Below are 16279 nucleotides of genomic sequence, written 5' to 3' on the forward strand. Positions count from 1 at the left end.
TCCTATACCGGGGAACAAACTTTTTCCCATCTCCGAAGTTTCCGAGAAAGCAGTGTCCAGTTTTGCAGCCGTATAGCCGCACTTAAGTGTACGCTAATGAATAGTTGCTCCATTAATTGCTATTCTGGCTTGCAAATTAGTTGACATTTCTTTAAGTCCACGTCGGCAGTGGTATATTTTTTTTATTATTAAAATGCAAATCAGGTGCAACACCTGAAGTGTTAAAGTGTCAATGTAGTGACATGTCACTCCCATTTTCTGCTTCAATTTTTACTGCATGTTGTTGATGAGATGCCGTGAATGTGAACTTCCTAGCTGTTCATATATTTAACATCTCTTTTTTAGAACTCTTTCTATCCTCAAGTATGCACTCTCCATAGCACACTGCGTAATCTTACACAATGTGTGCGTGTGACTCTTCAGCAGGGTCAGGCCATCCAGTGCATCCACTTCGGAGTCGTATGAGCAAAGAAACAAGTGGCAAAACAAGACACTCAAGGATGCCGTCCAAAGAATGAATGCAGAAGCTGGCTTTCTGTGGAAATATGCATATTTATTCTAGACCAAGTGATGTGCGCCAAAAATGTACACCGGGAGTTTGTGCCACATGGATACATGAGGCAAACTTTCTTCTCCCCCCCCCCCCCCCCCCCCATTTTGTTTTTAACACCGACGAGAAATGCTACATGCTGCAAATGGCTCAGAGGCCGTGTTATTATGTTGCTGCAGAAACAATTGTGCACTGATATTTCAGACCATGTTAAAGAACCAAGATGGCGGCCAAAACTAATTTAGAGTCCTCAACCATAATGCACTTTTTGGTTGGGATGTAGGCCTTGAGAAATTGCTGGCTAGCAGGGAACGTAGCATGCGTCAGCGGTAAATCATGCTATGCATGAAAGCTGTGCAATTTCGAAGGCACTGAAGCACCGTTCCATGGGTATGAAGTCTCAGCATTAATAGCTTTCGTCTGTGGCTTCCTTTGCAGATCCTCGTTTGCGTACATGTGCTCTGCTGTTCACTTAATCACTTAGTCACTAATCACTTAATTTGTGCCTCTTATACCACCCACTCATTAACATACAGTCATAAGCTACATCACGTGAAAGACCAGCCGGCACATATAGTATAAAACCACATTTTCCTAGTGGTTAATTGTTGGGTTATGCCACACTCGATAAAATTGTAAGGGTGGACCATAACGCACTTGGATTAGGGCTTTGAAATTTTAATTAAAAAAAAAAGATTTAATTAGTTCACAGGAAAGGAAAAGCGCAGTATCTGTCACAATTTTTCCGTGGACACCTGAACCATGCCATGAGGAAAGGGAGAAAGGTGGGAGTGAAAGTGGAAAGAGTGAAAGGGGAGCTGTAGTGGAGGGCTACAGAGTAATTTCGACCACCTGGGGATCTTTAACGTGCACTGACACCTGTCCGTTTTGCTCCCATGGTAACACAGCCAGCGGCAGTTGGGATTGAACCAGGAAACTCCGGCCACCAAAATATTAAGCAAGCCTTTGCTTGGAGAGCAGTTATTAGAGTCTGCTTCATATGGTACAGCATGTGGGGTTTAACAGTCCAAAGCTGCACACAAGTGATGAGAGACTCTGGAGTAATGGGAGGCTCCGGAGTGATTTTGGCCACCCTGTGGTTCTTGAACATGCGCTCACATCGTGACATCGTGTGGCACAAGTATCTTCCCGAGCTGACACCACGAAGCCGTTGTTTCGTAATTGCAATTGCATTGCAGGACATATGCAAGGAAATAAACAGTTTCACTTCGAATGGCCGAAGGCATCCTCACTTTTTGAATCGCAAGGCCTTTAATTTGACTTGAACATCGCACAAAGCTCCTTCATCTAGAGAAGGTCCCTCCACACAGCTAACTCCAAGAAACAAAAGAGGACATTTAAATTTTAAGATGTGCATGCAGCATTTATGATTCAGCATTTGAGTGGGATTGCATAAGAGCCATGAATAATGTGTAGTTATGAAGCCATTAAAAAATTATTTATTTCAAGTACCGAACAAGAGCAGTGATGTCTAAGGTAGGGACATACCAGCATGTCTTGAACAGTACATGTATTGAGGGGATTGGGGTTAGAATTCATGCATGATCACAACAGTCTAGTGTATATTTGGGGAATCCATCAACGTGGAGTAGAGTGCAACGATGCAGTTTCCCATTAGCAGCCAATGGATGCTAATGGCTAACTATTTCCTTTCATTATGGCCACGACTATGTCATCAAGCAGGCACAAAATTCTCAATAAAGAGGCACAAAAGGGCAGTCTGTCGACTCTCGTGAAATAGCTTCGCAAGATGCTTATACATTTGCACGCACACACAGAAAATGACAAACTACACTGGTGCCACACTGTGTTTGCGCCACAACACTGCCAGAGTAAATATGTGCTACAGTAGTGCGTTACTCCCACTTTACAGTGACTGATGTTAGTGGCACAAATGCTCGGAAAGTGTAAAAGTTTCGGCAGTGGCAAAGAACGCTGCCATTATCTTTGAATAACCACAATCTCTTGGAAATCTTTAACCGGAGCATAAGAGATGAATGTTAAGCAATTTACTGTTGATACTATACTTTATATATAATTAGTATTTACATACGAGACTGCACTATGTACAATAACGAGCGTTCAATAAATATGGACTGAACACGATGCCGTAGCTTACAAGGCAATTCGTTTCTCAAGGCCATGACAGCTTTGGTATCCACACAACGCTGAGCTGTGTTTTGATCCTAGACTACACATTGCTTCGCAGTTGTCAGCACTTGGGTACGCATTATTTTTCTTTTGCATGGCTGGAACGAATACCATGTCTTAAAGCGACATCAATTTTCTTTTCAGCGCACGCTATGCCTTTCTTGACCAAGGAGCAGAGAAATTGATCGGATGCTTTTGGGCAAAAGTGGAACCTTGGGGGCTCTCGTCCGGTAGTTCAGAACATCTTCTTCTTGGTTGCCGTATACCGCTCCATGTACTGAAAGAAAGCACAAGCTGCCATGAGAAAGTTGCGGTAAACCAGGTTAGGCTTTGTTTACTTGGCACTCTTACAGATAAGGCCATTTTTAAAAGAACTCATTCAAAGTTTTCTTAAATGTTTATGAAAATAGATAGTACAGACTGCTATTATTTACTTAGTAAATAACATTTTTTTACTTAGTGAATAATACCATGCAAAGTTTACTTATACCACTAAACGGGTTCCCACCTTTCCCGGTGATTAATTACACCATTTACATTGGGCCGTCGTATCTCCATATCGTTACTCAACTCTGCTTTATCTCAGTTACACAACTGAGCCCACTTATAACAGCTACAATACAGTGCAGTCTACTTATAAAGATATTGAAAAAAGCTTGAAAATTCAATCGTTATAACCAATTATCGTTATATCTGGACCAGCGAAAAAAAGAAAAAGCACACCCACATATTTTCCCATGCATGTAGGCTTGCCTACTTACAATGAGTAAATCGGGTTGAACAATGCTAATAAACCTAAAGAGCACTAAACACTTTATTACAGTATGCATCAATAGCCATAAAATAACTAAATATATATAAATAAATATATCACTATATCTGGTATCGTTATAAGTGGACTGCACTGCATAACAAATGCTCGTTTACTATGAAAGAAAGAGACGCGATCACCGAAAGATGACTTGGGGCAAAAACACTGCATCTTGGGTACTACAGCAACCGTGGTCACACCACTCGATTGCAGCGAACGAGAAAACACCATAAACTCGCTCCCACAGTAGCAAGACTTGTGGTTCTTGCAAGCTTGGTGACCAGAAAGTGCCTCCTTGCTGATGGGACATGTTTGAGGAAGAATAAGGCGACTCGTAAAAATGTGCTACTCGTTGCTAATCCCTTGACCTATGCATATGCTAATCCACTGTTTTTTAGTACACAGTCGTAACCTACCATATTACTTGAAAGACCGCCCAAACATAGGTGTGAAACCCCACTTTAACCAAGCCTACGTGGCCTAGGGGCAGAGTGGGATCCAAGGGTCTTGAAGGGCCAGATTCCAATCGCCTTCCCATCTTGAAGGTGAAGTCCTGCTTGGCCACCTTAAGTGGCCTTGTGGTGTTACACAACCCGATGACCAGTCATTGCATGGCCATGTCCCCTGTGAACTATACCAGCTGCGAGAGGCACCGATTTTTCACTCATAACGTTGGCGCCGGATTTTCTGCAGAACAGCGCCTTTAACGCCACCATGTGGTTGACAAACTACATGCACTTGCATCAGAAGCAGATGCACGGTGGGTACAAGGGGCAGCGTTGAAATCACAGGCTACTATGCACAGTTGGTAATCAATCAATGGTAATTATCTGAAAAGTTGTAACACCAATCACGTTTTATGTCAGTCATATAGCATGTCTTGCCTGCAAAATCGGCTCTCATCGTTGTCTGCCGCTGCTACCTCTTCAGTTACAGTTGAAACATGCTGCACACGAGCACTGCTCTAGCTTCATTGCTGCATAAGTGTAGGAAAGTTGGATGATGATTCCAAAATGTTCATTTGATAGGGTGGATCTGCACAAACGTGGGGTTGCATTCGTAGGGCTCGTCCCAAAGGTTATGAGAGATGCCACAGTGGAGGGCTCTGGAAATTTCGACCACCTGTGGTTCTTTGACATTCACCGACATGGCATGGGACACACGTGCCTTGCTTTTCGCCTTCATAAAAAAATTAGAGGGTCTCTTAGACGCCTCTCAAAAGGAGAATGACGAAAGCCTACCCTTCCTCTTCTATCATTTGCCTCTCATTGTTTTCCTTTTATCGGCATTTGTTGCAGTGCTACATATAGTTATAATTGGTTTACAGGAAAGGAAAGGCGCAGTATCTGTTACACTTCCTCGGACAAGTGTGCGTTTGGACAGTATACCATCGCTCCTGTCGTGTGGCGTTTCTTGGCGCACATTCAAGTGCGGGATTTCAGATGGCAGGAAAGCTAGACAACATGAGACTTCTGGTTGGTCGCTTCGAATTTGGCTGCTGGTGATGTCACTTCTCCGTCGACCAATCAGGTGCGCTTGCGGGGACAGCTTTTGTCAACGACGATATGAGCGATTAAAGGCTTTCGCCTTAAAAGAAGCCGCAGCAGCCAGGATTTGATTCCACATCTATGGGTTCAGCAGTTGAGAGCCCTAACCACTATGCCACCAGACCTGATGTTGTCTGGGATCAGTTCTATAGTGCAAATGATGACACCAGCACTGCAGAGCATGAAGCCATCATACGGGCACCTTCAACTATCGGGAATCTGACATTGTGATAAGGAGGCCAACCTACCAACAGAACATAGGTTTCATTTAATTTTTCGGAGAATTATTTTCCATGGGAAAAATACAGGTATTTTTGGTGACTTTACATTGTAATCCTGTGCAGTCAAAAGTTGCCTACTTTTTTGTGAGCCTAAGCATTCAGATCATCTGTGAATCACTTCTCTGTGTGCATGGAGAAGGAAATGTTACCGCCAATAAACAAGTGGAAATGAAAACTAACCTTTTGACTAAATTGCACCCCGCCGTGGTGGTGCAGTGGTAAGACTCCCAAATTACTGTGCTGGAGCACCCCGGTTCGAACCGACCGCGGCAGCTGCGTTTCGATGTAGGCGAAACGAAGAGGCCTTCCTGTGCTGTGTGATGTCAACGCACGTTAAAGATCCCCAGGTGGTCGAACTGCAGCCCTCCACTATAGCTCCTATTTCTCTCTTTCCATTTTCAGTCCCACCTTCCTCTCTTCCCTTACTGGCGTTCAGGTGTCCACAGAAACAAGTGTGACAGGTACTGCGCCTTTCCCTTCCTGTAAACCAATTATATTAATTAAATCGCAAGTGGAGGTTGATTTTTTCTGAAAGGAGGAGCACCATGTCATTGCTGGTTTGTTTTGCTAGGTTGAACAAGTGGGTGGGACACCAAGTGGTCTGAGCATCCATAACAGCGGTGGAACTGTTAACTATCACGGTAGCCAGAACATAACACTTTTTGTGACACTTATTGTCGTGCCCTTACCTGCAGTGGAAAAACCTGCTTAACTGAGTAACTGCTCCAAAGAGGTGATGACAATGAACAGTGCTACGCTAGCAGACCATGTCTGGCAACGAGCCTCCCAGTCTGAAAAGGTGTAAGGCAGCCAAGTTGTACCTCAATAAGCACAACTGCTCTACTTTACACAATGGCATACCATCCCACAAATTCACCTGGCTTCCAAACTCTGTTTTGTTCTTTGACCGAGTGTCACCACTCCTGCTAAATAATTTAGGCAGGGCTAGCTACGGCACGCATGTCAAGGACGCTGACTTTTTCAGTTACAACCAAGATTTGAATATGGTGTACTGTTATCATTTCGTTTTAGTTTTAAACCGAACAGTGCCACCCCCGAGTGATATGCTAGAACTGTGTAATACTGTGTATACACCCTAGCTGCAATATACCTTTAAGGGTGTAATATACCCTGAAAGAAAGCACAATGCACTGCCATGCATCTGGAGGAAATGCAAAAGCAGGTAGGTGTAAAGCAGCAACACTGCGATGAAGGAAATGCAACGCACTGCGTCGTAGCCTTCTTTCTCCTGCAAGTCCTTCAGCTCGAACAGGTTGCCCTCGACCGCCAGCAAGGAGACATTGGAGTGCCTCAGCAGTTGCGCGGGGATGGAGTTGATTTGGAGGCAGTTCTCTTCCAGCCGCAGCACCTTGAGCCGGGGACAGTTGGCCAGGCTTTCCGAGACCATCGAGATCTGTGGCAGCAGAAAGTACATGAGCTCGGCATGCAACGGAACCACGCAACCAAAAGCAGCTGTTTGAGCTTGCATTATCAAGAGTCAATTCTTGCCACCAAGTGTGCTAAAGACAACCCACTGAAAATTTTTATTCATAAAATTTCCACTGTTTGGGTCCTTGAGGAGTTTAAAGCAGAATTTTTTTACCTGCCACTCATTTTAAACCCTTGGCATTGCTTTGGACATCGAGACCAATATGCATACTCTGTGGTCACTGGTGGAAAATGGATGTTGTTCTATCCTATCTTTGGATATTTATCTTTCTGCCTTTTTCCATCTTATGCACTGAACCCGCTTTTGGAGAAAGCAGCTCCCTTGGCTCTGCAGCACAGTAATCGTTCAGTATAAGCCAAGTTCAATTTATCCTTAGTAGTGCTAAGAATGATCTCGCAGACTAGCATTAAAAGAATATCCTTTGATTCTGTACACACTTCTGTTCATTACTGATGTCTCTACACTTGCATAGTAGTCGCATGTACTCGCTCTATCCTACTCACTAAATCTGCTTTGAGAGTATTTGGAAGATGAGAACCTAAGATTACTAGGCTGCTTTGAACTGCAGGAAACTTTAAAGGTTCACGTTGACTTCCATCATTGTAGTGATCAGAATCAAGGTACCAATAAACACCGAAGCGGTCAGAGACAAACCTCCTCCAAGTCATTTCATTCAGTGTGCTCTCGCACTAATGTGCAACAAACGATCGACACCTCTAGACAGCATTTATGCCAAATCTTAAAACCCAACTTTAGTTTGCCAGTGTCTTGGCCAGCACTTTAACTATACTTGCAAGTACAGCGCTAAACACACACCTGGTTCTGGTTCAGGTTAAGCTCTGTGGCGTGCAGTTCACCAACATAGTCCGGCACCTCCGATATCCGGTTGCGCGAGAGGTCAAGCACATCCAGGTGCTTCAAGCCACAGAAGCACTGTGGGAATGTAGAGATACGGTTGTCACTAAGGTTGACATTGCGAAGGTTGCTCAGTTGACACAGTGTGTCGGGAAGTCTTGTAAGGTTGTTGCTTGCAAGGTTCAGTGTTTCGAGCTTCATGAGCTTGCACAGGGAGTCTGGAAGGAAGGCTGCAAGAGGAGGAAAAAAAAAAAAAACGGAAAAATGCCTCATTCTTGGTAGAATGAACACGTAACACACATGTCCTGATGCCCTTCAAAAATATGACCAAACGGTGTGATCTTTCGTGCTGGATCATACGCATATCTGAAAGGCGAATAACCTCTGATGTCTAGATCAGGGGTTTTTAAAGTTTTCAGTCCTAGGGAAACTACAATGGCTTTGAAAAGAATGTCCATAAGGAACCATACAAGCCTCAGTTTCCACCCTTTCCTGCCTAACCTTGCAGGAAAAAAATGCATTCAGACGCACGGCTGCTCGAAATCGAATAATAATGATGCCTGCTATAAGTAATTACAGTATTACTTGGCCCAGAACAGAGTGGGTAAAGGAGGTAAAGAACCTGTAGCATGCAGGGAAATAGGTTCTCGGGATAACGAAAGCAACACCTCACAGAACGCAAGGACTCCACGGAACCAAGTTTTGGGAACACCCGCACCAGACCAGTGAAGGCAAGGAAGGTTGGCAAAACGGATATGTAACCTTCGGACAAGGATTGCAGCCAAGGTACTCATCACAGAATGATGTGAAGGTGAATGCCTCCATTTTGAGGTCCCAACCTGTTCTCCCTCCTAATGTGGCTTGCCTGTCATATTCAAGTTACCACGCCGCAGCTAATTCAACACCATCTGATACATTTCAAAGCTGGGACATGGTCGTACCAGGCAAGAGAGCTGCTTATAAGATAATGTCACAGAGTTTGTTTCTCCATATAGGTGCATTCCTCAAAAACCCGTGGAATGTTATTTCTTGCCTTTCCGTTGTAACCGAACAGCACTTTGCAGTTACAGCTAACTTCCAATGCAACATGGTCCTCTACTTTTCCCACAAAGTAGTACAAACACACTGGATGTCCTTGTGTTTATAACCTTCAGCATTGGCTTGATGCTTAGCACCAATCAAAATTTAAACACATGATAAACAGCACGGTGATGGATCAAAGCCAGTGTAGTGAGTTAATTAGAGAATTAGAGTGCCATTTCATAAGCACTCAAACCAAAGCAACTTCCCGTAATGTTGGCCACATGCACGGAGATGACCACAGGCAACATTCTTTGCACAGTCACATTCAGCATGATGCAGTTTTCAAAATGCACTTTCACTGACCTATTTTTATTTTTATTTTTGTGATCACTTCTGGGATCAAACTTTTGTGACTGAACTCCATACTGCCCCCCCCCCCCCCCCCTTTTTTGGAAAAAAAAAAGAAAAAAAAAAAAACACAGCAGAGACTGCTAGTGAAGACGTCAGTCTATGCATACCTAAGTAAAATTACCCTTCTAAGAAACTACGAAATATAGATCACGATAGTGTAAAGGTATCTTTTATATTACCGGATGCAAAATAGCGGTGTGGAAGGGCTACCCTGCCAGTGTGATAAACGAGCTTATTTCGAAGCAGTCCCCAATGCTTGCAGATCACGACTTCGGGACGGCTTTCCTGCATGCTGATACTGCCACTCAATAATTATGCGGTTTTTCGTTGTGAAAAATCAGCTTTGCCATAACACGACAAGCTGCGCTTAATAGCCCCACCGATCAGCTGACACACCCATACGTAGCAGGCCGTTGCACTCACCGATGCGGTTGTTGGCGATCGTGAGGTGCTTCAGCAGCTCAAACCTGCTTATAGACGCTGGAAGCGACGTTAGCTTGTTCCCCGAGAGGTCTAGGGTTCGTAGTACACCCTCGATGACGGACAGCTCCTTCGGAAACTGCGCGATGGGAGGGACAAACAGTTGAGCAGCGCGCTGATTTTTCAGCAAGGTCGCGTGTGTGGCTCACAACAGTGCAAGAACCAAGAAGCCGGTTAGCCAAAACGTGATCAAACATAACGTTAGTGCGAGCGGTGCGAGTAAACGTAGCAGGATGTCACTCACCTCTTTGAGATTGCTGTTGGACAGGGTGCAAACGCCCGTCTTGCCAGCATTCTGAATGTGGGGCTTTATCGAGTTGCCCATTCGATTACGTGCGGTGGCAGATCTTTGCCCGTTGCTGGGGAGCTGGATGGAGCAGTTAATTTAATATATGATTAAGGCAAAGTTTGCAAGCGCACCGTTTCGACAGTTTCGACTGCGCTTTGCGCTCCCCAGAGCGCTGCGACCTGTGACAAGCCGGAAAGAAGCCCATGAGAAGCCAAGCAAAGCAACAAGCAAGACTGTTTCAGTTTCTGTTTCGCATTACCAGCGTTTTCTTCAAAAATGGAACTGCACATCACTGTGATTACAGGAGTAGAGGCAGTGTTCTAGATTGGCATACAGCGCAGGACTGTTGGAACAGGAAGGGTCTGAACGAAGACGGAAATGGAATTGTCGGGAAGGTGTAATATATGAGTATTTGACTTCCTCACCTACGGCATATGTCAGAAATATTTAGCGTTCTTTCAGAGCTGTTAAGATTCCTCTTCGACGTCATGATTGCATCTAGCACATGAGCCCATGGCCAATTTAACCTAACCATTACAACAGATTTGTGTTGTTATTATTACAACTTTATTAATGCGAAATCATTAGTAGGCTATGTTGTGTCAGCAAAACTGTCATTAGAATGTGTCGCCAAATGCTTCGCCGTGTCCACGATTAGTAATTAGTTCATAGGAAGGGAAAGGCGCAGTATCTGTTACATTTGTTTCTGTAGGCACCTGCATCGCGCCGCAAGGAAATGGAGGAAGGTGGGAGGTAAAGTAGAAAGAAAGAAAGAGAAGCCGTAGTGGAGGATTACGGAGTAATTTCAATCACATGGCGATCTTTAACGTGCACCGACATCGCACACAAAGAGAGAGAGAGAGAGAGAGAGAAACAACTTTTATTGGCAAAAGACATTCAGGCATGGTGGCCTGGCGTGGCTCCCAGGTGGGGGCGACGCTCTGGGCCCACGAGACAAGCGCCAGCTGCGTCTTCTTGTCTGAGCAGGTAAGAATTAATTAGTTGGTCCGAGGTCTACACGTATCCGCAATAGGACTCCCATCTGGAGGCACCCCACTACCTCCTGCAGTATGCTCCAAAATTTTGGTACCCCAACCCCTGCCTAAAACATGAACCCAGAACGGGACGGAAAACGTACAACAGCCAGGGCGCAAGCCTTACACAGACAATATGGAGAAGATCCCGGTGTAGCATATACGTAGATGCGGCCACTTATGCAAACACCCATCGTAAGGTACTAGCAGAATTACTAACAATCATGCAAAAGTTCTCTCTGCTAGCTAGCTCAATTCTCACCGATTCTACAACAGAGGCTGAGGAGGCAGCCATTGTGCTAGCCATGACATCCACACCCGCCGCGAAAATAATTTCGTATTCTAAAACAGCTATCTTAAACTTTGCCAATGGTTTAGTGTCCCCCAACACCCACCGTCTTTTGCGTTTTTGGCAACCCCGACAATCTGTCACCACCCCGCCGGAGTGGCGCAGTGGTTACGGCGCTGGACTACTGTTCCCAAGGGCGCGGGATCGAATCCCGGCCGCTTTTCGATGGAGGCGAAAAGCAAGGCGCCCGTGTGCTGTGCGATTTCAGTGCACGTTAAAGAACCCCAGGCGGTCGAAATTTCCGGAGTCCTCCACTACGGCGTCTCTCATAGCCTGAGTTGCTTTGGACGTTAAACTCCACAAACCAAACCAAACCTTGCATTCACGTTACCACTAGGGCACGCAAGCACGTTCATATGGCTTGGTTGAAGCAGGTATTGGTAGCTATGACGGGCGGTTTTACACATAGTGAGGTATCTCACCACTGTACGCTAATGAATTTCTGTGGTCGAAACCCATGGATCACCGTTTTCCATCACGCTGCCTGTTAACAACTGGATCTCTCTGCGCGTCAGCGCCATCGACGGATCGCTTATCCGCGGAACCGGCCCGCGCCATTTCATATGCTTCAAGTAGCGCTGACGCGCAGAGAGATCCAGTTGTTAACAGGCAGCGTGATGGAAAACGGTGATCCAATCTGACACGTGTTTGTACACGTTTTCTTTGTATGTGTGTATATAAGGAGAGAAGTGCATGTAATAAACAGTTGAAAGCTCGCGCATGTACCAGTCTTGTTCTAGTGAATCGTCTTGGGTCAAAGTTCAGCGCGCCTACCCATGATGGAAAACCAACTAGTCGCCATGACAGCATTGCTTGCGAACGTGTTATAACTGATGGTGGTCACTTCGAGGTTTGATAGCGGAGCAGTGGTGTTGGCAAGGGATTCGAACTATTATCAGTATAACGGAATATATCTTTTTGAGATGAGACATTCAGGTGCTTCGAAGCTCAGCGCTGCTGCACTGGCCGTGGGAAGGGACCGAATATAATTGCTACTGCAAGCTGAACTTGGACAGGTGCCTTCATTTTAAACTGGCAATGCGTTGCTTCACCTATATAAAGGTGGGCATTTCAGCAAAATACGTTTTAGCGTTTCAGGTAAGCCGTAGCAATTAAGCGAAGTACAAATGGATGGCCTGTCCTATAGTGCAGTATAGTTAACTTTTCCGTAAGCACGTTACGAAAAGTTAACGTATGAAAATGTAAAAAGCATTTGAAGTAAAAGTCAACAAATATTTTGATATTTTTTGATGAAACATTTTACTCCAAAGTCGAACACTACCGCATTCGTCTTTTCGTTCGTAAAGCTGCTGTAAATGAAACGTTGTCAGTGCAACGAGATAAGTAACTTCGGAATTGTTTTACGCCACTATAAAGCTTTAAAAATGATTGCGAACGCTCTGAAATGTTCTTTTTTTTCTTTTTGCGTTTTGTTTGCTAGTACTACAAATGCACTGAATGTCACGCGAGTTATCGAGTATACGCTCGCTACAACGATGCAGCGGGGGCCTTGAGTTCGTTAACACAAAATCCGCTTTCATTTCGACTGGCATCCAAGAATACAGGCAGGGATTATCTTACTCGACGCAAGGACGCCCCGCCGACATTAATCGGCTTGTCGGAAGACGTATTTCGGTAGCAGTCGTGAGAGGAGAGTTGTTTGCACAGGATCAGTCCATCGAAAGATCAATCCTTTCAACGTGGTCCTTAGGAGAGCGTGGACACAAGGCGCCCTTCGGATTACCTCCTTCATGCCTTACGCTGAGACAATGATTACGAGTCCTGTCGCCCTTCCTGTATCTATAAGACGTTCTGGCTGGTTATCACTTCATTCCTGTAGCAAGGCATCGCGTGTAACTAACCTTTACAAATTATAACGAAAATATCAGCTGTAAGGGCACGTACTTTCCTTCATGAGAAGGCAAATTGGCTGTCGCAAAACGTTCCTGCAAGTTAAATGAAATGTGCTGTGCATAAAAACATGGAATTAATTTTATATTTCATATCAAGATCGATTCCTTTCCTCACAAAAACTAAACTTCTAACCATGCGAGTCACGAAGCTTTCATTCATGCCAGTTATGAAAGGCGCCCACGCTTGTTGGGGATGTCTACACAGAGGGTAGAATTTCGAGAGCCGACGCCAGGGTTTGCATTTCAGTTTATGAGTGAGAGAAAACTTTATTGTCCGTTCCAGTTTCACGTTCGGACTTCAGGTCAGCGCCTTGGCAAGGTTACTGAACATGTGAAGAGGGGTGGCGAGCCTTCAGAAGTGGCCACATTCTTGGGCGGCGTGCCGCATGGGCTTTTCCAGGTATGGGGTACGGAATGAGTTTAGATGCTTTTAATAATCTATATGAGAAGACTCGCGGTGACTTAGTTGGCCTTGCAGGGCCCAGAATGTATGAACACGTATCTCTACTGTCAGGGCGAGTGCACTTACATGAAGGCAGGAGGGATCGGGGCGACTAAGTATTGGGTGGTTTAGTGGATCCATGGTTGTGAGAATATCAGCTTGTCTGACGTGAGTATATTCATAGCGAAATAAGTTGGGATAAAGGGAGGTAGAAGGAGGGAATGACGTGCGCTGTTTTGAGACGCATGGGTCGTTCGTCTGGCGTTTGTAATCCATATGAGAGGCAATGCAGCCTAGTGAAACAGCATGCACCTCTCCTTTTAAGGTGAAAGCCTTTAATGGCTCATGCTGTCGTGGACAAAATGTGTCCTGCTTTTGCGGCGGCTCTGATTGACCGAGGCGGAATGACGTCGTAGAGGCCTCGACCAATCACAGAGCACCACCACAGTATGCGCGAATGCGTGCCTTATAAAATGGCCATATGCCAATCTATGATCAATTACTAATTAATGGCTAACTATAAAATTTATTATTAACAGATTAATGATTAATATTGATTATTCAAATATTAATGGTTATATTTAATTCATTATTGCTAATTAGTCCTATTTGCGTAGCAGAATGCGGCACTCAGGCTTTCACCTTTAACTACTTTAGTCGCTAAAGTCCCTCGTAATTTTTTAGCCCTATAGATGAGACGAATAGAACCGCTTAATTGGGAAATAAATCAATATACAAAGGGGCCACATATTACAGAAAAGGATGATGCTGCGCTCCGGGTCACGTGAGAGGCTCTGCTGGGAGCTCTCGAATGACTATGCCATGCGGTATATGTCCTTGTTTGTTGTTCTGGTAAAGTGGAATCGAGCAGGTCGCAGCATGGTAGCAGAGGCTGTATAAAAAAAGGGGGGTTCTTAACCTCTTCCTTTATGGGTATGACTGGCAGCGTTAATTACTCCTGTCTTCGGCTACTCAGCGGGTCCTCGTTCACGTACATACTCTCTGCTACCCGCTTAGTTTGCGCCTTCTTTCTCACGCATACTTATTCGGATAAGATACGACATCATGTGCAAGACCATGCGACAGATATGAAGCTCCACAACTGCCGAGCCATACAAAAGTGCTTGTGTGGTCTAGGGCTATAGGGGCTTCTGATTCGGGATTTTAAGAGTACCGGGTTCGATTCCCATCTTACACGAGCTAAGCGAGTTGGTAGCTCCTGCTAACTTGGTATGCCAAGTGGTTCTGTGAGGTCCCACAATTCGCCGACCAGTCAGCGCCACCCATATGTCATTTACCTGTCAGAAGAATGCTCGTGGATTTTGGCCCATAACGACTGCGCTGACGCGAGATTTTCATGACATCGAGGCATTTAACGCTGTTCCTTTTGTGAGTAAACAAAGCGCTTTACTTAATTTGCCATTTCAAGCATTTATATGTCACCCACAGTTACCATCACCACCATCATCATCATCAGGCAGAATGACTGTACCTAAAAACGTTGCTGTACAGGAGAAAATAATAGCGTTTCTCCTTCGGAAGGGAAATGTCTTTAGATTTGGTGCTGGTCCGGGCTGTCTTCCTTTCGTGTTTGTTCCTCTTCACGCTGTTCATCTTAAACGCCAGCTCACCCAAGCTTATGCTGTAGCCTTCACGCATTTTCCTGTTGCGGCAAATTGTTTTTCTGAAGAATAAGAAAATTTTTGTAAGGACAATGCTGCCCAGCCAATAAAAAAATTTCTAAGTTACACTGCATATGATTTATGTAAGGGAAATTTTCACTACATCTTAAAGGTGCAGTGGCCGCGATTGCTTCATGTAACTGCGCGTGCGCCTGAGGCGTCCGGCAAACCAGTATAAGTTTAAGTTAGTATGTCTCCGGCAAGCTAAAAAGAGATTTAACATAGCGGAGAAGTACCAACGCAGACGTTTACCGGTTTACTGGACGTCTGCTAAGCAGGCGCAGAGGCCGCTATTTCCCCCACGCCTGCCAATGCGCAGGAGGCGTCCGGTAAACCGGTATACATCTGCGTTAGTACGTCTCCGGTAAGCTAAAAACAGATTCAGCATAGCGAGAAGTATCAACGTCGACGTTTACCGACTTACCGGATGTCTCCTACGCAGGCGCAGTGGTCGCGATTGCCCCCATCCCTGTCACTGTGCCAGTGCAGGTGGCGTCCGGTAATCCGGTATACGTATCGGACCCCTCCTATGCACATGCAGTGGCAAAGGAGGGGGGGTGAGGGGGGGGGGGGGGGGGGAGGGCGGAGGTATACGGTAAAGCTTTATACGCATACGCTAGTACATCTCTGCTATAGTTCCCTATATAAATATCTTACTGCCAGGAAGGCCTACGTCATTGTTTACCTTACTAATGGTAGGCTTTCTTTTATTTTTGTAAAATGCCTCCTTCTGAAATTATTTTGCAGCTAGTACGTACTCCCATGCCTAAGGACGGATAAAAGCAGCAACAACAATAATAACAACATCAAAATATTTTCGGATACTTTCTCTGGTTTAAGGAGTGTATCTTAGCCGTGTGTATTCTAAATTGGCACTAAGGATTACTACTTTCCACTTTGTCCTTTCAGTATTTTAAAAGACAGTGAAGCAAACTCCGTCCCACTTTTGTCCTTTCAAGGAGCGTTCTCTTCCGTCTGTATTTCAAAGGG

The 16279-nt window shown here is 45.0% G+C and overlaps 2 protein-coding genes across 2 annotated transcripts in view; one reads left to right on the forward strand and one right to left on the reverse strand.

The window, feature by feature from the left end:
- Nucleotides 1-2677, forward strand: part of frtz (WD repeat-containing and planar cell polarity effector protein fritz) — a 36450-nt gene extending 33773 nt beyond the window's left edge. Inside the window, exon 27 of the mRNA XM_084583925.1 lies at nucleotides 424-2677. Coding sequence (XP_084440051.1) covers nucleotides 424-465 — 42 coding nt within the window. The 3' untranslated portion in view covers nucleotides 466-2677. The remainder of the gene's footprint in view (nucleotides 1-423) is intronic.
- Nucleotides 642-10049, reverse strand: LOC146173564 (leucine-rich repeat-containing protein 57). Its single transcript, XM_084583926.1, has 5 exons — nucleotides 9825-10049; nucleotides 9524-9659; nucleotides 7628-7896; nucleotides 6590-6775; nucleotides 642-2999 (listed from the first exon to the last, which is right to left on the reverse strand). The coding sequence occupies exons 1-5, from the start codon at nucleotides 9903-9905 to the stop codon at nucleotides 2958-2960; spliced, it is 714 nt and encodes a 237-aa protein (XP_084440052.1). The 5' UTR covers nucleotides 9906-10049; the 3' UTR covers nucleotides 642-2957.
- Between the last annotated feature and the right edge of the window lie 6230 nt (nucleotides 10050-16279).

This window comes from Amblyomma maculatum, chromosome 11, assembly GCF_055883805.1.
Source record: "Amblyomma maculatum isolate TAMU_Amacu chromosome 11, ASM5588380v1, whole genome shotgun sequence".
Taxonomy (NCBI): domain Eukaryota; kingdom Metazoa; phylum Arthropoda; class Arachnida; order Ixodida; family Ixodidae; genus Amblyomma; species Amblyomma maculatum.

Excerpts from the sequence above, each read along its gene's own strand:
- LOC146173564 (XM_084583926.1), bottom strand. The coding sequence starts at position 9,905 with ATGGGCAACTCGATAAAGCCCCACATTCAGAATGCTGGCAAGACGGGC. Across the intron at positions 9,660-9,824 it reads CCAACAGCAATCTCAAAGAG|TTTCCGAAGGAGCTGTCCGT; the intron begins GTGAGTGACATC and ends CCCATCGCGCAG. Across the intron at positions 3,000-6,589 it reads AGAAAGAAGGCTACGACGCA|TACATGGAGCGGTATACGGC; the intron begins GTGCGTTGCATT and ends GCTTTCTTTCAG.